This window comes from Daphnia magna, linkage group LG1 (genome assembly GCF_020631705.1).
Source record: "Daphnia magna isolate NIES linkage group LG1, ASM2063170v1.1, whole genome shotgun sequence".
NCBI lineage: Eukaryota > Metazoa > Arthropoda > Branchiopoda > Diplostraca > Daphniidae > Daphnia > Daphnia magna.
The window spans coordinates 6,660,494-6,683,118 of NC_059182.1; the positions used below are offsets into that span (position 1 = coordinate 6,660,494).

A 22,625-nucleotide genomic window follows, 5' to 3' on the forward strand; every position below is an offset into this window, starting at 1 on the left:
TGGCATCGCTGGTCAACTTACTCTCATTAGCAGCAGCAGTACTGTTTTTGCCGCCGAGTGTGCAGATAGAGATATTGATGACTCAACCATTTCTCAAAAAACGTTACGTGAGTTTTAGAATGGGATTATGAATTGTCCTTTTAATAAACAGCAGAAAATAAGTAAAATGACAAAGACATACCTGTTTTATAATTTGTTTTTGAAAGGAGAGCCCTGAACCCTCATATTCTTATTGTTCCCTTGTGATAGACACCACCGGCACCACCCCCATGTGATAGACACCACGTGGTTCACGGGGCTCGTCGACCTCTAAGTTAATCAGTTTGATTTGACGGTTACCAGCGAAGGTAATCCACATCTGAACTTCTCGATTCCGTCAGAACTTTCTTCTTTGAATGTTTATCGATTCTGACTTTTCCCTCTGGTTTTCTCAGCAGCAATGCCTTCAACAATCAAATCGCCATTCTGTCTATCTTGGTGCATCGAGAAGGCAGTCGTCGACGCAGAATCCACATTATTCGCTATTTCACTTACGTCATATAAGGTAGGCTCTTTCCCATCTATCACTTATTTATTTATTTTTTGGAAATCGATACAAGAAAACTTGAAACATAATCGAAATAGAGAGGGCAGACCACAAAGAAAAAAGGCGCGAATTCTATGGATCACTGTATCACCTAGGTCAATTCACCTGTCGGTTTAAGTTCAATGTATAGTAGATTAAGGCCTTCAGTTCAACTTCTGTATTAACTATTGAACCACGAGGTTGCGAACGGTTGCGAACGTCGGTTGAACTGCAATGCTGCCCAGTTGTGAATTTAGCAAGCCATTTATAATATTGCAGTTGATTGCTATAACTTCCTTTTGTTTTTTTAACGCGCTTCTTGAAAAACGACCATGACTTTAAAAGTTTTGTAAAGTTTTTAACGAGTAGCTTTTGACTTGTTTTATATTTTGACCAAGTTCCCGGTCACGAAAAACTGAGAAGCCACCTAGTGGCTTGAATCGTTACCAGTAGAAAAAAGGTCCACATAAAGTTTCGTTTGTTTTTCTCACGGTTTTACATTTTGTAAAAAAAAAAGAAACATTTTTCTTTTTCTTTTCGATCGTTGTGGTGCACATGATCAGACAGTTCATTGCTAAAGTGGAATTTCGTGTGGTTCCATGCTGTGCAAAATGTCGTGTTTAAAATTTATTTTGAGTTGTGCATTTTTTAACGCACTATTATTGCAGAAAGCAGTGATCTTATGTAGGCATGTTGCATGACCTTTCATTGCGTATTGAACACTACCTGGCTATGCCATGAAAGTCGGAATCGTACAAGTATACATTTGCGAATATTCAAAACCCTTTTGTTGTTTAGTGCCGATTGTTCCCAACGGAGAGCCAAATGGGGAAAAAAAAAAGCACAAAATGTTACGTCATTTCCTAGATAAAATGTTTCATATTTCGTAGAAACCGTTCAGGGGGGCTGACGACAATCTTTTCCCTTAAAAGCCCCAATTACGAAGGGCGACAATGCATTACACATTCATCTCATGGCCGACAACATCGTCACGTCCGGGCAAAACTGTTTTCGTTCAATGAACGTTTATTAAAAGGGAACGGCGTTTGTTTGTTTTTTTCGAAAATTGAGGATGTGAATCGAAAAAAAAAAACGGAAGCTGTAACGGAAATGCCATTAGGTCGTCTATTGGAGATGCCGACAGCCGTTGGAGGGATTGTTGTTGGTTCGTTGTTCCCCCATTCAAGTCGAAGGAGGGTGCAGCGTGTGCTGTACCAGCAGTTGGGCGGAAATCGGTTAGATTCAATGGATCTATAAAAAGAAATCAAGAGAAGGGAGAGACCCCGGAAAAAGGGTGGGGCGGGGGTGTTCCAATGTGTAACGAGCAGTTGGGATAGAAGATACCGGTCGTCACACGTGCCATTGCACGTGTGAGCAATGGCACGAGGCTTTTTTTTTTTATTTTTCTTCCCTCTCCCCCCTTCGTTTTCAATCGGATGTTCAAATCAACCCTCTAACCGATAGATACTCCATCTGGCGTGGGAAAGTCCGTTAGACAGAAACACACACACACGCATTGATTATTCAAAATAGGCCACCTCCGAGTAGGTTTTTTGACGTCATTCATTGGCTATTTATCGTGGGAGATGATCGTGCACGTTTACCATGGATCACCATCATCGCTAGCGGAAAACGTGCAATCACGATATCCCATCAAAACACAACACTGTGTCTGTGTGTGTGCGTGACGATGAGACACGCTCGTTTGATCAGCATACAGCCGACGTCTGTTGAGACACGGTTTCAAACCCCATCATCAACTATTACCGAGTATTGATGTTTGTTCAGTCCCATCGACATTATTTCAATTTTTTTAAAATGGGGACGGGGGGAGGGGGAGGGGGAGGAAGAAAAAAGAGACTTGGGACACGTTTCAGACCACCAAGTCGTTATTCAATACTTTTCTTATTCTTGCACAATTTTTTTTTTTTTTTCTTTTTGTATGCCCCCCTCATCCTTTTGATGTGGAATGCAAACCGCATTTTCATTGGGGAAGCGGATAACAGGTAAAACGATACACTGGGAAGTATTTTTTCTTCTTCGTTCCAAGATCCCGACTATTGATAATAGTCTCGTATAGAGATCGTCATGGCAAAAATTAACCGCCACGACGAGAAATGCTTGAAGATTTTTTTTTTTATTTTTTTGTATTCTTTAATAAATGCCAAGAAGGCCACAAAATCCTGACATTTTCGAATAACTATTCTGTATAGACATCCGGCTTTTTTTTTTCAATTCTTCTTCGACGAATTCGTGTATTAGATATGGAATATTAGTGGAATTTTGTGTGCCATCAATCGAGTTGGCAACCACCACGAATTTTCGGCGCTATGATAGACATTTGAAACGGCGATTTCAAGCTATTGGGAAGAAGAAGAAGAAAATAAAAGAGAAAAGATTCTTGGCATGCCGAGAAACCGTTGCATGTTGACTGGCAGTTAAATGCGCATTGGATCCATTTTTCCACTTGACCGCGTTTACTCAATTTATAGACTCAATATGCTCGACATTCCATCGAAAGCAGAAAGAGATATGCAGCAGGGACCGTTGTCTGAATTTCCCACAGCCAGAACAAAAAAGCGTTTCAATCAGAAATTTGGCAACGTATTGATTTATTGGCAATCGGCGAAATGAAATGGAAACTCGTGTTTCTTTCCAATTCAGTGGGTGATGCAAAAAGTCAGGAGTCGCAACATTTCGGTACAAAAGGCCTTTTTACGACCATCCAGCGAAGAATCAGAGGAACCGTTGAAGAGAAAGAGAGAGAAAAAAAAAAGGCAATTCTTTTTTTCCCACGGTCTTCTTGCCGACGTAGTCATGGCAACAGCTTCTTTTTCTCTCTCTCTCTCTTTCTGAAACGATAATCCAAGGCCACGAAAAGTTTCATTCAAATCCAAGGAAGCGACACTCGAATCAATTGTTTCTCCACAACACATTGAGAAGCTCTTAATCAGAGAGTTGTCGACGCCAGATGTTGTTGTTGTGAACTTATTACCGTGACGTCGTTGCTCAATGAGACTTTTGTTTACACGAAAAAGCCAAACGCGAAGGGACTGCTCAGTTAATGGGAGTTTCCGAGTCGCGTGCCTCGTGTACACAACGGGTCTCCATCAATTCGTACCAAGATTTTTTCCTTGGCTTTTCGTTTTTTTCTTTTTTATTCATTCGATTTCCCACGAGTTGGGATTGACGCAAATTTCCCACGGGGGGGAGCGCGAAATGAGGAAAGGTCACGTGACCTGAGAGATCATCCTCTTTTCTTTTTCCTCCTCTTCGCTGGAGAGATGAGGGTCGGCCGTTTTGTTCGTCTATTTGATTTACAATCATGATTATTTGACCATTGCCTAATTGGACCTGTCGACGCGGCCAAGAGGGTTTCGTTTCTTTTTCCTTTGGCCCAGCCCCCCCCCTTTTTTTTTCTCGGTTTAACTTCCCCATGAAAATGGATACATCGTCTCTCTTATCCAAAAAGATTCTTCTCTAATCGATCCGTCAGTTATAATTTAAGTAATCGATAATATCTTCACGTTCTTCCTTTTTCTTCATATTTATTTATTTATTTTTTTACTTTTAAAAGATTTATTAAAATAGGGGAAAATAGAAAGGAGAAAATGTGTGTGTGTGTGTGTGAGCGTCGAGCCAAACGAAAAACCGTGGGAACTGTTCTTGAATCCGACATTGCAAAGTAGGAGCGACCCAACGGCTTTTTCGATCGGCCGCTAGAGTGCGTTGCATGCATTTCCTTTTTTCTTTTGTGGCCAACATAAAGGAATAGTTTTGGGGCTTGAGAAAAAGAAAAGAAAAACGTTCGACGTAGCTACCGACGGTGAACAAATCCCACGGCCCGTTGAATCGATCAAGGTCGCAGAAAGAAATTCGGTCGGAATTTTCACGCGGGACGAACAAAAACATTTTTTTTTGTTTGCCTGATTTTGCGTCAACAACAACAACAAAAATAAAAAATGGGGGGCCCATGTCGACGGCAAGTGGTTGGCCTCACTAGGACGGTTGGAATGCAGAAGGCAGGCAAATGGCGACGCTGTGACCTTGAAAACAAAAAATAAATAAGTCCAATTGAACAATTTTTTTTGTGTTTGTTTGCTAACTCTCACGACTTTTTTTTCTTTTTAATTCATGGAGTTCTTTCAATAAAAACATTTTTCTCTCTCTCTCTCTTGGTGTGTCTACCTCAAACACCTTACGAGCTCGAAATGCCCCATCGAAAATGTTCGAATTTCTGGTTCAAAATGGCGGCTCGAGCTGGGCAGATGGAAAGACGGTTTTCTTCGAAAAAAGAATAAAAATATAATTTTTTTTTTTTTTCTCTTCGGTCGGTGTGTGTGTGCTTGAGACTTCTCGGCGGCGCCCCCTCCCCTTCAGACCCCAACTTCTTTGGCCCCACGACACCAAAGACCACCACCAATTTAAAAATCCCCACCAAAAAACGAAATGCCGCAGTACGGTACTTTCAAAGGGAAAAAAATATTCTCACACAGGCCGATATTTTCCCAAGACCTCAGTCAACCTTATAAATAATGAATTTTCTTTTTCTTAAAAAAAAAAAATCGTCTTACCGTTTGTTTGTTTTTTTATTGTTTTTACCAATCAAAATATTGCGTGTGGCGAATTGAATTTAAAACAAAATGGTAATCGTCCCACGTTGCACTTGAAAAGCAGACGACTGAAAAAAGAAAACCGGTTCAGCATGGGCGTGTCTAAACATGTTTGAACCCCCCCGCCCATCATCCACGTTCTTATATCGAATTGCAATTTGTCCCTAAAGTCGATCGGGTAAAAAAAAAAAATAAAAATGAAGGGTTGACAAGTTCTTACATTTATCTCAATGTTCGATAAACGATACGCGAAACGCCTTCCTTTAACACACACAAAAAAAAACTCTTTTCAACGACATAAGCGGCCATTTAAAAAAATAATAATAAATCCCTGGACGTGAACTAACCCAGTAAGGCAATATATCTATGCATTGAATGGTGGCTATTTAAAGATTTCAGGAGAATATTTGTCTTGCTTATTTTATTTATTTTATTCCCACCGCCTCCCTCGTTGTTGTTGTTGTTGTTGTTGTTGGGAAAGAAATTTTTCACGTCCGAGAGCGCGGCTGTATTTTTCACGACGTGGCGATATCAGATCCGGCGTGACTTACGAGTTTCCCACACTATCATTTTTCCTCTCTCTCTTTCTCTCTCGCGTCTCTCTTTCTCTTGATAAGTACAAGCCGTTTTTTTTTTTTTTTCCTTTTCTTTTTTGTATAAGGGGGGAGTGGGCACATTTCTTTCACTAAAACTTTCGAATCACGCGGGATTGTCTTGCCAATCTCTTGTCAGAATTGGCGATCATTGATTCATCCGCGCAGCTTCCAAAAAAACGTGTATGAATAATTTTTCCAGTAATTGGCTAATTAGTAAAATTATTTTTTTTTTCTTCCTCTGTCCTCTCACAAATTGATTATTAAAAGATTTCAATTAGCGTTTTTCACCCGGACGTTTTTTTTTTTGGTTTTTTTTTCGGTGAGAGTGTCCGTTAAAAAAAAAAAAAAACAAGTTGCCAGTTCGTTATCGATCCTCATTGTCAAAATGTGTGTGTGTACTTTGGGAGGGTTGATGGGAAGAAGAGGCAGGGAATGCTGTCGGCCGTGGAGGGGAGATCATAAAAAAGAGAGGCTTTTTTTTTTTTTTTTTTTTGCTATCCCCGTCCCTCTTTTTCAAACGGGGCATGATTTTTCGAGGGTAGGTGTGAACCCCCTATACACATTTTTTCCACGGCCGAAAACCCGTGTGTCTTTTTCTTTTCTTTTTCGGGAACCCGTGGTAACAACCGTTCATGAGGGAGGGAGAGAGGGAGATGATGTGAGAACCGGAATACCCAGTTCCTTTCCATTTCCTGAGACTCGGTCGTCTCTCCATTCCCATGCCAACTGTGCGGAACTTGTGACGTCATCGTCTTGATCAACATTTTTTTTCGTCTGCTCCATCAAACCCCAAAAACAGTTCGCCTTTTTGTGTGTGTGTGTGTGTGGCAAACCAACTAATAAGGGCCATGGTTGATCATTATCGAGCCGGTTTTAATTATGAATGCCACACTTTTTTTATATTTTTACCGAAATAATTTTAGATGCTAAACATATCCATGTAGAAAAAGACTGTTAATTCTTTGTGACGGATGTGAACGTGGGAAACAGGATGGATCAAGCCTTTCTTCCTCCAGTATTCGACTGGCTGCTTAGATATGGCTAGTGAAAAGCCGTTGAGGCCTATACACAAACTAAGAAGAAGTGGTCATCATCATCTCTCTACCCCGTTTTTCCTCTGCACGTACAAAGAAAACGCATCATTTTTTTTTCTCTGCTTAAAAAAAAAAAAGCGGGAGGGGGTGAAGGAAATCCCCCCCCCCTACTTTTTTAAAAAATAAAAAAATATGTGTGTGGACATTTTTTAAGAGGAAAGAGGGGGGACTTGTCGGCTTTTTGACTCTATGGGACAGTTGGTCCTCCAGTTCACATGACCTTTTCGAACTTTTTTGAGCGAAAAAAAAAAATCGAAAAAAACACACAAGGTTTTGTCACTCTCATCTGCATAACACAGTACTGAAAAAATGGCGTTGCCAGAACAATAAAAAAAAAATTGCGTGAAATCGATGCTGAAATGATTAGCGATGACGTGGAAAGAAAAAACACAACAAAAGTCGTAGGTTACACCTGCGTGCGATTGCTGTCTAAATATGTTGCACCTGGTTTGGATTTTCCAAGAAAAGAGCCTCTTCTCGTGTTCCTTTGGGCATATCGCCATCTTGTTTGTTTCTGTCCTCACACGCTTGTTTCATTGTTTAACAGTGTCACTAGAGAGACATTCTAAGGGGAATACAGGTGAACTATCATCAATGGCTTCCAAGAATCGGATGTTTTGAAAAGGAAACCCCCAAAAAAAAAACACTTGAATGAGAAAGAGATTAAGCGAAGAATGTAACACCGATCGGTCAGTGAGAAGAAACATGTTGTGGATCCCATCATTTGAGATGCTATCGAACAAAAACAAGATTAAACGAACTCGTTATACTTTTGGTTTGTTTTTGCCGGATGAAACGTTTTCTTTTCCTTGCCGTCATCCGATTTCTTGTTTTTCTCAAGATGGCGCTGTCGCCTACGGCTAACCAGAGCAGCGTTGCCGCCACTTACAAATAGGCATTTCTTGGCACGTTTTTTTTTTTTTCTCAATGCTCGCTCGGCCAAAACCACAAAGGGGCGACCCCAAGAAGCTCAACGCTTAACAAATAGAAAAGAAAAAAAAAATGAAATGAAAAAGAGGGGATGAAGAATCTCCATCGTCATGAAAAGAAGCTGCGACCTCTGTGTAACCGTGCGGTGTCTAAGAGAAGGGGATCCCGCAGATCTCACGCTCTCCCTGAAAAAGAAAGAAAAAAAGAAAATCTTTTCGTCTTCTTTGAGTCCCCCCCTTCTTTTCACTTTGCCAAAGCTGCCTCTTCTTTATTTTGAATCTTGTACGAAATGGAAGAAGGTCTTGAGCCCCCCCCTTTCTATATATGCCGGGGGTAAGGAGGGAAAAGATTTTTTTTTTCTCAGACTCTTCTTCTTCGGGCCCCCCCCTCTCTTCGAAACGGTTGATTATATTCTTTTGATTTGAAATGATCGTACTTGTGATTGTTCAACCCCCCTCCCTTTAAGAAAAGGAGAGGAAGGGATGGGAAAGAAAAGGAGGGGTTCTCTTGTCGTCACACGGAGATGTATTTGGTTTGGTATTTCTTTTGTGTCACATGAAAACTTTTGGCTAGGAGAAAAACACATTTTTTATTTTCAAAAAAAAAAGGAAAAAAAAACGAGAAGAAGATGATGGATTTTTTCTCTTTACAATCAATTAAAAATGAACAAGTTTGTTTTGTTTTTACTCTTTGTGTGTGGGTGTTGATAAGGAAAGTTTTGAACTGTGCCGACAGTTTTTATTGGACTCGTCATTTGAATAATTAGTGAGCGGAAATCATATAAAATGTGTGGAAGGTCATTGTTTTCTTTATTTGGCTGCGTAATGAACTCGGCATCGCCACGTCACCCTACAATTGTTGCTCGAAAACAAAAATGTAGGACAATCAACTGTAAAGCTTTGTCTATAAACATAACGACATTGAGTTTGATCTACCGTTCAAATTGGTCGTCGCTCTCCCCGCTTTCTATTGTAGCGAATCTTACGCTGGATCCGATGTTATTCAAATTTTAAACAACGATTCGATTTTAACCGACCACGCACGTTTCGCATTGCTTTCAGTAACATCCGAATTTTAATCACAATCTTCTTCTTTTTTTCTTTTCTTTCTTCTAAAAGCATTAACAGTTAATAAAAACTAACAGCAGTGTTTTTCCAGTATTTTATTTTTTATCTTTAAACCTCCCCCCAAAAAACAAAAAAAAAACAAAGTTTGCAGCTGATATGAGGAGACGCTTGGCATCTGTGAGATTCCCCATAATTTTAATTGCCGCCCCGTCGACAAGCGGTCTCGTTAATCCAAAAAAATGTTACACACACACACACACTCAAAAAAAAACTAAAACGACTTGAGTCGTGAAAATAAGCCAATGGTTGTTAAGTTATTTTGAATGGGACACCCAATCAAGTTGGTCAAGTACACAACCCCTACCAGTATTTATAGAGAGACGATGTCGGCTTAACCAGCTCCTTCCTAACACATAATAGGTCGTAATAGCTATAAGCCATCGTTTAACTGGCGAGTTTGGAGTTCGTTTTTTTATTTTTATTTATTTATTTTCTTTTTTTTTGGGTAGGGGGGGGGCAATTTTTTGAATTTAAAAATCGAATTGAGAGTATTGATTCTTTGGAGTGACTTGACACAACTCGATGAATGAAATGATGTCAACCGTCAATCGAAATCGTTGAATTTTGTTGCGATTGCCATCAGCCGTTTTCCAAAGAAAAATGAACCCAATTGAAAGTTAATCAGCGAATTACAATAAAAAGAAATTAAGGATTATCAACAAAACTTGCCGTCATCAAATAAACCGTGGGATATCAACACTAAAAAAAAAAAAAAAACTCGAAACAGAACACACAAAAAAAAAAAACGGGGGGACACACACAAAGTTACCGAAAAAAGAAATTATTATTTTGTTTTTCTTCTTCTTCCCCGTTTTAATACATTATGTAGCCTACAAGAACGTATATATATATACTTGACTATAGGGGGGGTTCAGTCTCCGCATTCTAAAAAAAAAAAAAATAAAAATAAAAATATGGACTTGTGACGGTATGTATAAGAAGCCAAGAAGAAAACGGTCTGTGGTATAATTATAATATGAAGTCGGGTAGGGGGGGGGGAGAGAGATAGTCTCTGTTTCACTCACACTGGCCACCTGCTTGTATATTCAGTGTGCCACCATCACAAACACTATAGACCTCAGTGAAAACAGTCGGTCAGAAAGAAAAGGTAAAAAAAAAAAAAAAAGAACATCAGATAACCTTTTTCTTTTTGGCCAAGACGGTGCCGGAGAACCAAAACAAAACAGACGTTGTGCGTGACATGACAAGGATGTGTCCCTTCAGCTGTTCTTTTTTTTTTTCTTTTTACTACACCCGCGAATGCATCGATTCCGTTTCTTATCTCTGTAGAACGTCAAAAGCCATTAGCAAACGTATAATGATCAGTTAACCATTCGCTATGCGACGAACGTTGATTAACTGGATGAATCATTAGATGCTATGTGACGCAATTTTACGTACGTCCAGGAATGTTCAAATTTTTTGATTTTGAATGAAAGCCCTCCGGCGTCATTGGCCAGGTTAATTGCTCCTTACGTCTCTTCCCTTTTGATGCACGCAGCACAACGTTTTGCGTTTGACCCGCTTGGATGCAATATAACCCATGCAATGGATGAAATGACAGACTAATTGCGTCTTCACCTCTTCGTTGTCTAATGAGCCATTAAAAAATAAAAATCTCTTTTTTTTTGTCCATACATTTAAAAGCAAAAACAAAAAAGTTCCGTCTTTGTAGGTTAAACCATTTCGATCGTTCCAATATTATATTCAATGAAGCGTATAACGAGTATTTAAAAGAAAAAAAAATGGCCTTTTGAATTTCCCACACTCTATTCCACATATTAGCATATCGAATGTTTTTCGCTTGTCACATTGATTTGCGCTGAATAGTGAACAAGTAAGCGCATTGAGCTATCAAACTCGTTCTTGTGTCTTGAATAGAATTTGTCCGTTATTATGATGATTAGACTGAACTAACGTCATATCCCTACCGGCAGATTTGTATTGTTCTCATTCATTGTGGTTTTGATCCTATTGAGCTAATGGATGCCTTGAAGCTCTTAAAGCCAATTATGCTCTATAATCTGGAGCTCATTATACATTATAAATTACATACGAGTGCGGAGGGTTGCGACGATGATGAGGAGCTAATGGCCAGCACTGATTGAGTCATTGCAACTCTTTTGAATATTCATATGTTTACATGTGTGATTTTTTTCTTTTCTTACAACATGAAATGGGAATTAAATTCACCTTTTAATTTCCACCATTAAACCCAAATTTACATAAAACACATTTATTTTTTTTTTTTTACATTTTCCGTCGTTTTAAAATAATCGATTTAGAATAGATCCAGTTTACAAAAAAAAACGTGACTTGTCCAGGTTAAATTACCTACTAGCATATTACATCATTTAAACTGGTTTAAAAGCGTTAGCGTGAATTAAACCACCGTAAATCGCCATGATGAAAGGAACAAAAAAAAATTATTCGGGGCCATCTAACTCGTTTAGCGTGACGTTATCATTTCGATTTTTTAAAAAAATATTTTTTTAGTGGCAACTGTTTTAGAGTTAATTAAGTACGGCACTCTCATTCTATAGGCGAACATAATTCTCATAGCTCAATCAAAAAACGGGTTAAAAGGAATTGATTTACGGTCACAAAAAAAAAAGATAGCGGCACATTCTTGCGCACAGCCAAGAATTCTGGGAGGGGAGGGAATGTCTGAACGCTAAAGGTGGGCCATCGTCCGTTTGCGTTCACAATCAAATGGAATGCCAGGCTCGCACATAGCCCCGGGAAGAAGGAACTTTACAGGAGAATGACTGAATACTTTTTTTCTTTTTTTCTTTCTTTTTCTTGAAAAAAGTTCCGAGTTTCTTTCGGCTGCTCCAGTGGAAGCTGTCCACTTTGATAGATTAGTTGCTGCTTCTTTTTGGCTTCTTCAGATGCAACCCCCTACCTATCCCCCCCCCTCTCTTCTTCTTTCTTATAGTATGTACCCATAGATTTTTCTTCGGCAATCTCAGGTAGCCAAACCAATTCCCATTTTGTTTTTTTTGTTCTCTCTTGTTCTTCCTGGGATTCTTTCTTGCGAGAATGTATTGTATAGAGACCGGCTCAGGTATACAAGAGTTTCAAACACATTCGGAGTAGGAGAAGGAAAGAAAAAAAAATGTATAAATGTATTGAACTTCCTGTCTATTGAAGAAAAATGCATTTAAGAAAGAAAAAAAAAAGAAAACTTTGCCCAATGATGGAAACTGAATGATTCCGAGTAATGTGACTTTGAACATCCCTGGACTCTCGAGCTCAGGTATATACCGGTTTTCTCTCTTTTGAATTGATGTTTAAAAAAAAAAAAATTCAATTATATCGCGTTGTATTCGGAGAGTGTCGACAACATTCCAAGACAACGAGTGTCGCTTATAATCCAAGTGATAAGTCATCCGAACTTACTGGGCGGTGGATAAGAAGATCAAATTAAAACAAAATGGTGTGAGATATATTTTTTTTTTTTCGAGGGGGGGAGTGTTCGCTTAGTGGAGATTAAAAGTAACAGCAGTTGAAAAGAGAGAAAACAGACGAGACAGGTTAAAGGCATCTGGTGACTGCGCACCCTCTAACGAAAAATAAAAAAAAAATTTCTCACAAAATTAGGTTTAAAAAAAATAAAAAATAAAGAACTCTAGAAGAAGAGTATGTTGAAGAGGGAGGGGGGGGCGATATAATCATCACGGCTGCAAGATGGACCCCCCTCTCCCTCTTGACTTGTACGATGCGCACATTCCTCCGTAATTTCCTTGTGTTGTTTGGCCTCTCAGGTGTGTAAGGACATCTACTGTGTGTGACGTACCTGCAATCAGCGCTCAACATGTTTTCGAGAAGAAGAAAGACCCGTTAAAACAGAAAAAAGAAAAAGGAAGATGAAGGCAGGTCTCATTAAAGTCCAGCTTAATTACCCCATTCGTATGCAAATTTTTTTTTTTTTTGGGGGGGGGCTTCTTTTGAAGAACTCGCGACTTTTCATTAAACGCGTCAGACGAAAACTTTCACCCGGCCGCGTGTACTAAACAGAAGCTCGCACGCTAAAAAGCGAATGCTTATGATTTCCCTTCAAAAGTGAAACGTGGAGAGACAAAATGGACGGACTCTCTCAAGTGCCTTAGCGTGAGAAGATAAAAATAAAAAAAAAAATACAAATTTCAGAACGAAAATTCGTCTGCTTAGAAAGAAAAAAAAAACAAGTGAGAGCTGATTGGAGAAGAAAAAGACGAAGAACACACAATGCGAAACTCTTGTCTCGGATAATAAAACTTTTTTTTGTGTGTGTTGGAGTTGGAGGGATTGACTCGTATCGTGTTGCACACTGTCTAGCTTCGACACAACCGAGTAACTTGAGAACATTTCGAGACCCAAGATGGCCGCGCCTCTTCCTCTTCACTTCTCCTTTTTTTAGCGCCTCGCAACGCTTGATTTAACGCTCATTTCAAAGTTCAAACGAGGCGAAATTTTCGTTTTCAGTGAACAGCATTTTTTTCGGTTTGACAACGGCGTCGGATTACCCTTCGTTCCAACGTTGCCCACCCAACAGACGAAATACAGGTCAAGGTATGCGTGACAATTTCAGAATATGTTTTGTTTTTTTTCTTTTTTTCAACGACGAGTAATCATTTTTTTGTTTTGTTTCATTCTCTCCAAGAACAATGACGTGTAATTTGCATGAGCCTTTATTTTCAGCCACACAATCACATGTGTAAGAAGGTGGTACTGTACAGAGCAACAACACACAAATAATGAAAAAAAAAGGGAGGACGTCATTACATAAAACAAAAACATTAAACAATTTTTTTTTTCTGTGTTTTTTTTTTTTTTTAGTTTGAAAAGGAAAAAAAAGCAGGAATTTCCAGATATGAAAAGACTCGTATTTTACAAGAACAAAGGGGGAATTTTTTTTATTTTTATATGGTTGATTCTATTCGAATCCGAAGGCTTTTTGCTGCATTGTGGTTATTCCCTATGATACACGACTTTTAATTGAATCTAATTACCAAGTAATAGACTCGGTAGTTCTTCCACTGATGTACAACAACAAAAAAAAAAATTTGTTTTAGTTTGTCACCAATCCCTTTTATAATCGGAAGAGTATATTTAAAAAAAAAAAAGGGCTCGAGGCATTTCCGCACTTCGCCAATCACAGTGACTCGGGGATTCCAACGATTTTTGATCCAATTTGTTTTTCTTTATCGAATGTCTTGCAACTATACTTGACTTTGTGACATTCGGGATCAAAAGCAAAAAATGCAAGCGGAAGAATCCAGTTTTTGAAGAAAAAAAAATAAAAGGGAGGCAGAGGTGATTACCGCCGGGTAAGAGACAAAAGATAAAGGGCAACATCGTGGTATCCGCTATGTGCGGCCAAATGCAGTGGACTCCAACCCTCGCGGTTGGCTAATTCCGGATCAGCTCCGTAACGAACCTATTCATTAACAAAGAAAAACAAGCCGTTAGAATCAAAATTTATTTTTTTTATTTTTTTTAAATCTCACCAATCAGCCGATAGATAAAAGTAAAAAACAAAAAAAAAACTTACGAGTAATTTGACTGTGTCCAGGTTTCCTTGCCGACATGATCGATGCAGTGCCGAATCGCCTTCCTGTCCTAAAATGTTGACGTGGGTGGCGCTCTTGGCCAACAAATGGCGCAGTTGCACCTGATCTTCACGTTGAACGGCTTCGATCAGCACTTCGCTCATTTCTTTGTGATTGCTGGCATTGTTGAGTCTGGTCGTAGCACCACCACTGGACAGTGTATTCCGATTGTAGGGACTGTTCGTGTTACGTCGATTGGACGATGATCGTTCGCTCCAAAGGCCGCGATCGTCACGGAACCACCGGACACTTTTGGTCGCATTGCAATACGGGTTGTTGGACCACTGGCTCGGGTAGTTGTTGTTGCAGATGCTCTCTGACGGACTAGGAGGCGGTGAGCTGATGATGGTGCTCTCTGAATTGACCGATGTCGAGAACGAACTATCCGTTGGATCTTCGTCGCCGCCGTTCAATCGGCTGCTGTCGTACGGTGAACTGGCTTCCACACTCGAAATGCTCATCGGTGAGCTGGCCGTTGACGAGCTTTCGTCTAATTCCGACTCGCTTAATCCGGCAGGTGAATAATGACGATGATCCATCTTTTCTTTGGGGGGGAAAAAAATGGCGATTGACAATCGTTGATTTGAGAAATGTTTCACTTGTTGCAATCACCACTAAACATAATCCACTACTCAGATTTCCTTTCTTCTTTTCTTTTTTCGGTGAAAACAAAAAATTTACTTTGCTCCCTTTTTTGTGTGTGTTTGACTTGTCGGTTCACAGACACTGAACAAAGTGTTGTTGAGATGGGAGATGGAGAACTTCGATTGTACGTCCACCAACCGACGACAAATCTACTGCACTGCTGCTTCTCGCTAAGAATGCACCGGCTTTTTCAACTTGCAGACCACGCGGGGTGTGGCCAAAATGGTCGAAGCTTATCGCGGAGCCATCTAGCGGTAGCTTATATAACTCAACATTTAAAACAGAAAATGAAACGGGAAACTCCATATGGGAAAACAATAAGATCCTTACGGTACCGGTTACCTGTATTACGTGCGAGCAGGTTTCGAAACCAAATGATATTTTTTATTCGGTTACGTCACTCTCTGCTTTAATTGGTGGCCGTTCTGGTGTTGATTCGAACAACAAGGGTTTTAACCGGAAAAACGTTATGATCGTTTTTAACACTTTGGTTCTGTTTCTCTTGCAATTCACGAATAAAATCGCCACACGTCTGTCCATTTCCCTTCAGGACAACACTCTCTTTTTTATTTATTTATTGGATTTGAATCCCCCTTTTCTTACATAGGTCTTATTTGAATAACATCATTTCAAGTGAGGGATGCATTTTTTTTTGTCTTTTTCCAACAACCAAAAAGCTTTACCGAAAAATCCTCAGGTTGCAGAAGAAAAGTAAGCAGCCGTCGTGGGAAAAATTTGTAGTTTTTTTTTTTTTTTTCTCCACAAATCTCATCCCCATCCTTTTTATGTGTTTTTTTTTTTTTGTTCGGGACTCTCTCACAAATCGGGTTGAAATGGCCCGTCTTCGTTTTGGGTTTCAACCGCTCTTCTTTTTTTTTTTTTTCTTCCGAAAATTCGTTATGGTGCCGCACTGAACAAACCAGCCTCTCTCTCTTTGTAGAAAGAAAAGAGAAGAGGAGGAGAAGAAGGAGGGGGATTCAATCAGCCGAAAATCTTTGACCATCTTTGTCATTCTTACTATCATCTCTTTTTTATTTTTTGCCAGCCTTCCGGCGGAGCAAAGCGGCGGGTCCAATTATCAAAGACCAAAAGAAGAAGTTGACCAGCACACTCTTGTGTTTCTCTCTACCTTGTCTCCCTTTAAAACCCCCCAGCATCAACGGTCGGTACGAAGAGCGGCAACTGAAAAGGTGCGGGGCTCTCGGCTCATTAAGGTGACTACATTTTTTTTTTTTTGTCTATTCACCATTAAAAATCCCTCCTTTTTTAAAAAAAAAGGTCCGGCCAGTTACTACTTGATCCCGCTCTTACTAACAAGGCTAAGAAAAAAAAAAAAAAAGTACACGAGAACAACAACAGAATGTTTTTTTTTTCTCTTTCCCATCAACCCCCCCGACCGTTTAAATATACCTGCATAATGAGCGATTTACACTCTCGGAGAGGAGAGATAATTGCCTTGTGCTCAGAAGAAGAGGATTTATTTATTTTATATATTTTTTTTTCCCCCTCTCTTTTTCTTTATTCTTCTTGGTTCCATGGCCGAATATAAAAGAAACTGTGAATTCATCAGCTTCTAAAGTATCAGCTTTCTTTTGAAGGGGATTAAAAAAAAGAAGAAGAAACGGACGAAATACGAAACAAACTATTTGCTAAAACGCACCGATCGGAAGATTTTTTTTTTTTTTTCACGGTTACTCGCTACATCTATAGAGAATAACATCGAATTGACACCGCATCTCGCATGTTCGGAAAACGTCTCACTTATTGTTCCAGCCGTAACCAATTGAAAAAACCATTTTTGACCATACCATGGACGCTATACCGTCTGTCATGTGACCGGATCTTGCATTTTTCAATAGTCGGCATTTTATTTTCTAATTTTCTCTCAAAATAAATTTTCATTTTCAAAATAAAAAAAATATTTTTTTTAAATAATATTTCCCATCGAATCGTTTTCTTTGTTTGCTCTATAGGCTCAATAGATAACAACACTCGCACAAAAGTAGACCATATAGATTTTTTCAAGGAGGGAACAATATTGTTTGTCAGAGGCTTTTTTTATTTTTTATTATTATTATTATTATTTGGAATTTCTGTTATAGACGGATAGTTCGACGAGGATTGAGCCACAAAAAAAAAAAAGTTATCGATGGTCGAACAATGAAAATAAAAACTTCTCCTCTCTCTCTCTCTCTCTATTCCCATGTTTTGAGCCCTCCTTTTTTTTTTTTCAAAGAGTCAAAGCATATACTACTACATAGGCTATCTGGGATAGGTTTTCGCCGGTTAGTGTGGGAATGCGATACATCTAACAGGCCTACCGATAAAAAGTATGTGGTTTTCTTTTTTTTTTTTGTGTGTGTGTGTGTGTGTCTCTCCCATTTTGTTTTTCCTTTTGATTTTCGACGCACTATTTCTCAGTCAGTTTTTCCGACTTCATTTCGACGATTCACACGAGAACGGTGCTACCTTGATGTGTCGTCTTCAGAACACATTTCTTTTTTTTTTTTACCTGTGAGAATTGACGCTAGACAATATAAGGGCCGTGTACATAAGGAATAATTAATATAGAAATTGCTTCATTCTAAATGGCAGATCCTTAGAAAATGAGCATCCCTGACGAAACGAGAACGTAACATCGTGAGAATATCCAATTTTATTTTATTTTATTTTATTTTTTTAAAGGAGAAAAACAAAAACAAAATTCGCAGGATAAACAGCAGCTCCTACGAAAAATTTGTTCGCATAGCGCCTTTTTTTGTTTTCAAAGTTATTTAGGTGTGTGGGGGGTTCGACCGGAGAAATCTAATTTTGTTGAGAAAAAACAAAACAAAAGACAGTCCCGTATGCTGTGACGTATCGAATCGGGTGGGAACACTGTGTGTGTAGATAGAGGAGTGCTTCATCACAAAACAAAGCTTTTGTGTTTGGTTTATATAGCGATAGCCGCAGAACAACCGAAGCGCAACAGGGAACTAGCGGTTGCCTGTGCGAATGCGACATAAATGTAATTTCGGTTTGCGACTATGTCTTCTTTGACGCCGACGCAACGATAGGACACTTACGATTTATGCAAAGTACAGAAATTCTCGAAAAAAAAAAACAACCTTAATTCACGATGTTCAAGTGTCATGGATGGACTTAATCGTAAGTTTCCTTGCAACAGTTGTGACGTGCATTCAAAAAATTTAATTATTGGCAATGTAACAGTTTGGGTGGTTCATTTTCAATCTGGTCTGTGAAAAGAATAATTAATTATAATGGCCTCACTGATCTTACATAAGATTCGGGATTTAGTTTCAAGTTGTTTGTATTTTTTTCCTAACAATTCACACCGATAAATGTTGTAACACCAGAAATTCGCAACTATTGCAAAGAAAACCAGAAAAACAGGCGACGCTGTAAATGCAAAACAGAATTTAGAAAAAACAGAAATAATAATTAAACGAACGTGTTGCACACAGCCAATGTTTCCATCACGATAAGGAATGAAACACAATAGCTCTACAGTTTTGATTACTAACTCTTAAGCTGTATAGACCTTGACGCTTCTAATAATTTCAAAGCCAATGGAGGTTTTCATTCCAATAAGAATAATCCGGTTAACGCATTTTTTTTGCTGTTTGCTGCGTGTAGGGCGTTGGTGACAGACGGGCTGGGATTTGCGCAATTGACTGATTCATGTAAAAACCAGTTTATTACGGTTGCGAAAAGATGTTGTCAAAACCTTGAATCCTAACCAAATGAAACCAAAGTTCGTATATATCCTACCTTTTCTGTTGTTTAATCACATGAACAATCGAAACAAAAACAGATTTTAATGATGAGTTTCTCTCGCTTGCTCACAACTCACCGAAACATGTTGAACATGCGGTTATTATATATCCGTTAAAATAGGCGGGGGAATGATTCATTATAGGTTAGAGATAGTCAGTCAATTGATGGGATTTGTATCAGATCCATCAAATTTGGCTCGGCCGTAACAAATTATCACGTATTGACAAGATGATTACAAACGGCTCTTTCTCTCGCTGTACTTATATAAATGATCACGAACAACACGTTTCGGGTCACGACCCGCTCTCTTTCATTCCTCCGACTAAACGCCTCGTTTCTTCGACAATGACGCATCGCAACAAAAAGGCACTCATCAACGCAATGACTGCAATTAGAAATCTTGCATCATAGTTGTATCTATACATAAAATAGTACACAAGCCATTGACTTAAACAAAGCATTTGATCACAAAGAATATCATTTAAAAAAATGCTCATTGCAGATGAAAACAATAGACTTGGAAAAAAACAAAACAAAAAAGGAGAGCAGGTCGAAAATGCCATTATAGTCCAATATTCTCATCAGGTAGACGAGTAACGTGCGAGAGCAAGTCTATTTTTCTCGCCACACCGATTCATGGGAAACGACGCGCTGTTAAGCCGTGTCCGTGTGAATATTTCAAATCTTTTTTTTTTTTTTTCTTCTGGGGAGGGTGAGCTTTTGTCGTCAGCTTCGTTTGTTGTCGTCTCCGCTCTCGGGAAATGTTGGCTGTTCTCACCAAACTTTTGAAGGAAAGAAAAGAAAAAAAAGTAGAACCCAAAAATCTCTCACCATTTCTTGATATCTTCTGATGCCATTGATGACGCAAGACCATCACAAATTCAGTATCCATAATCTGCTATCTTTCCTTTTCATTATTATTATTATTATTTTTTTTTCGAGTTGATTAAAGGGTGTCTCGGATTGTGCGATCAATCACAGAATTGATTAACAATATAACAAACTGGACTGCAGCACAGAGGAACAATATACCGGTTCAACTGTATTGTTTTTTTGTTTTTATACTCCTTTTTAATCAAATTGAATTGAATCTTTTTAATTATACCTGTATACGAACAAACTTGTTGTTTTGTTTTATGACACGTTTTTTTTTTGTGTGTGTTTTGTTTCTTGTGATGTGCGATACAAACGTGTTCTGCGCGCGATTGCCCGCGAAATATGCGGAAATCAATCTGAAAAGTCATAAAAATTTATAAGAAGCATACGGTGAGCGGCACCGACAACTTGCGTTTGCCTATCAAGAGTTTTTTTTTTTTTTCAATTTTTTAGTGCGACTGTTTTTCAAAGGTTCAAAGTTAAATATGTCCCCCTCCCCCCTACCTCAATCATCCGTCAACCCAATCCCATTTTTTTTTTTTTTCAGGGGGCTATACAATATACCACCATAAGAATATATTTATATACCTGAGGGCTGTCATAAGTTGACATCGGTCCCGCCGACTTTTATGAGATGCATTTTTTTTCTTCTTGACTTGTCTTTGCAATCGTCTTTTTTTTCCCACGGCGGTTCTTATTTATTTATTTTTATTTATTTTTTTGAAGTCGATAAAAATTTTTTTTTAAGACTGGAGCTAGTGATTTTATTTTAAAATAGGTCATGTTATATTTACAAGTGCAATTCGCAATTTGCTTGTATCTTGGACTATGTTTGATATATAGTTCTGAATTATGCCATGAATTTGTTTCGATTTTGAACGTGCGGGGCTGAGCTTTCAAACGTGTTCAACTATTCAACTTTTGTTGGGCGGAAAACGGCTCGTCTGAAAACTATGTTGGGAATGGCTCTTTATTCGAGAATTTTTATTTATTTATTTATTTTTTTCAAACTATCCCCCGCATTATTTTATTTTTACCTACTCTGACATTTTATCTTTGAGTAAATAACACAGATTTTCAGTGATGGGAAACCTCTCCCTTTTATTTTTTTCGACAAATATTTGTGACGAACAATTTTGATTTTAACAATCGAGAAAATAAGAATTTAAACTGCGGCCAAAACAAATAAGATATTCGTCCTGGAATGAAAAAAATATATATATCGTAATACATTTAGCGGTTAGACCTTATTAATTTTTTTCACGCGATTTAAAAGCCTACGTTTACAGTGTATAAATATTCCATCAAGTCTGAAAGAAAAGCGTGTGAGAGTCAATCTAATAAAGACGCAAAAAAAAAAAAACAACATCCGTGCGCTTTCGAAAACGATTCAAACTTAACGACGCTCATATTGTACTACTATAATTTAAAAAAAGAGGAAAAAAAAAAAAAAAATGAAGCTATATTTCAGTGTAGTCGTAAAAAAAGAAAAAAAGAATGTCATTATTGACAGCTGAAAAAGAAAAAGAAAAAAAGTTAATAGACCCAGGCGTTGAATTCAGTACATATTAAATGAGAATGTTCAGTCATCGCATCGGGCAGGAAAAGTTCCACGGGAAAATCAAAAAAAAAGTTTCACGTCTAATGGCCGATGCAAGGAATACAAGTGAGAACTTACTGTGCATGCAAGATTGTATAATCAACTGTCCGAACGAGAATCCCATACACACGTACGTACACACACACACATGTGTAGATGGTTGATAGCTGCGTAAAAGTGTGGGATCTTTGTTGCCTTTTTTTTCTCTTTTAAGGTCCCGAATAATACGTCGTGAGAGTGTCTGTAGATTTACCGAGAGAGAGAGAGAGAGAGATATGCTGTAACTTTGCGGGAAATAAACACACACACACGCTCGGTATATACATAACCATGTGAAATTTGAGATGCCATTACCGTGAGATTTCCAAGCGCTCGTTTCTTTTCTCTCGGTAATCTTCCAATTGATGACGACTGCTACATGTATTACTGCAGTCCAGCTTTCAGACTTTGTTAGCTATGTATATATTTCCTGGGGGGAGGGATGAGAGAAAATTTGTTCCCGTTCTCATCGATGAGACTCTATACGCCATTTGCCAACATTATTTATAGCTTTTCCTTGCGTATATTTCAGACACAACATCTTTCTTTATTACTCGCAGCAGAACATAATGACGAGCACTTCACACAGCCAAAAACCTATTCTTTAAATTTTGATTCATTTCAGAAAAACTTTTTTTTTTTTTTTCTTATCTTGTCTAATAATCAGCACCTTATTAATGGAGGCCAAAAATATTAAAAAAAAAAAAATATCACTCGGTTTAAAATGATTTTTTTCCCCGACAACTATATATACGACCATAACATTTAAGGTCTTTATCGAATTTCGGGGGCACTTTCTTTTTCTCAAGATGGCTGAAAAGGATGTTTAGTCGATTCTATAAGTATGTCGCTGATGGATCATACAATAGCCGGCAGTCGTTGCCCGTTAGTCACGCTGGAAATAAGAAATTCTTTTTCTTATTATCGGGGGCATATAAGCCTCGTCAAGGAAATCCCTCAACAAGTTCTTTTACACACACAAAAAGCGCCCCGTCTTTTAACACACAATCGCATCCGGAGTAAAAGTATCTTTGACGATATTTCCCTCGCTTTGTCGTTCTTCTTTATAAAATACAAAAGATTATCTCTTCTTCCAAATGAATGTGCGGCTAACGGAAAGAATTCCACACCGCCTGTCGTCGCCTTTTTTTTAAGTCCTTTTCATCGTA

General features: G+C 38.5%; 1 protein-coding gene and 1 long non-coding RNA gene across 2 annotated transcripts; one reads left to right on the forward strand and one right to left on the reverse strand.

The window, feature by feature from the left end:
- The first annotated feature begins 15 nt into the window (after window positions 1–15).
- On the forward strand, window positions 16–17,062 carry LOC116930838. Its single transcript, XR_006642651.1, has 5 exons — window positions 16–107; window positions 207–347; window positions 435–544; window positions 16,210–16,378; window positions 16,443–17,062. It is a non-coding gene; the product is annotated as an uncharacterized LOC116930838 (long non-coding RNA).
- Window positions 13,583–15,337, reverse strand: LOC116930094 (protein phosphatase 1 regulatory subunit 12B). The gene is made up of 2 exons (XM_032937464.2): window positions 14,462–15,337; window positions 13,583–14,347 (listed from the first exon to the last, which is right to left on the reverse strand). Exons 1-2 carry the CDS (start codon window positions 15,056–15,058, stop codon window positions 14,228–14,230), a joined length of 717 nt encoding a protein of 238 aa, XP_032793355.2. The 5' UTR covers window positions 15,059–15,337; the 3' UTR covers window positions 13,583–14,227.
- Window positions 17,063–22,625: the final 5,563 nt, after the last annotated feature.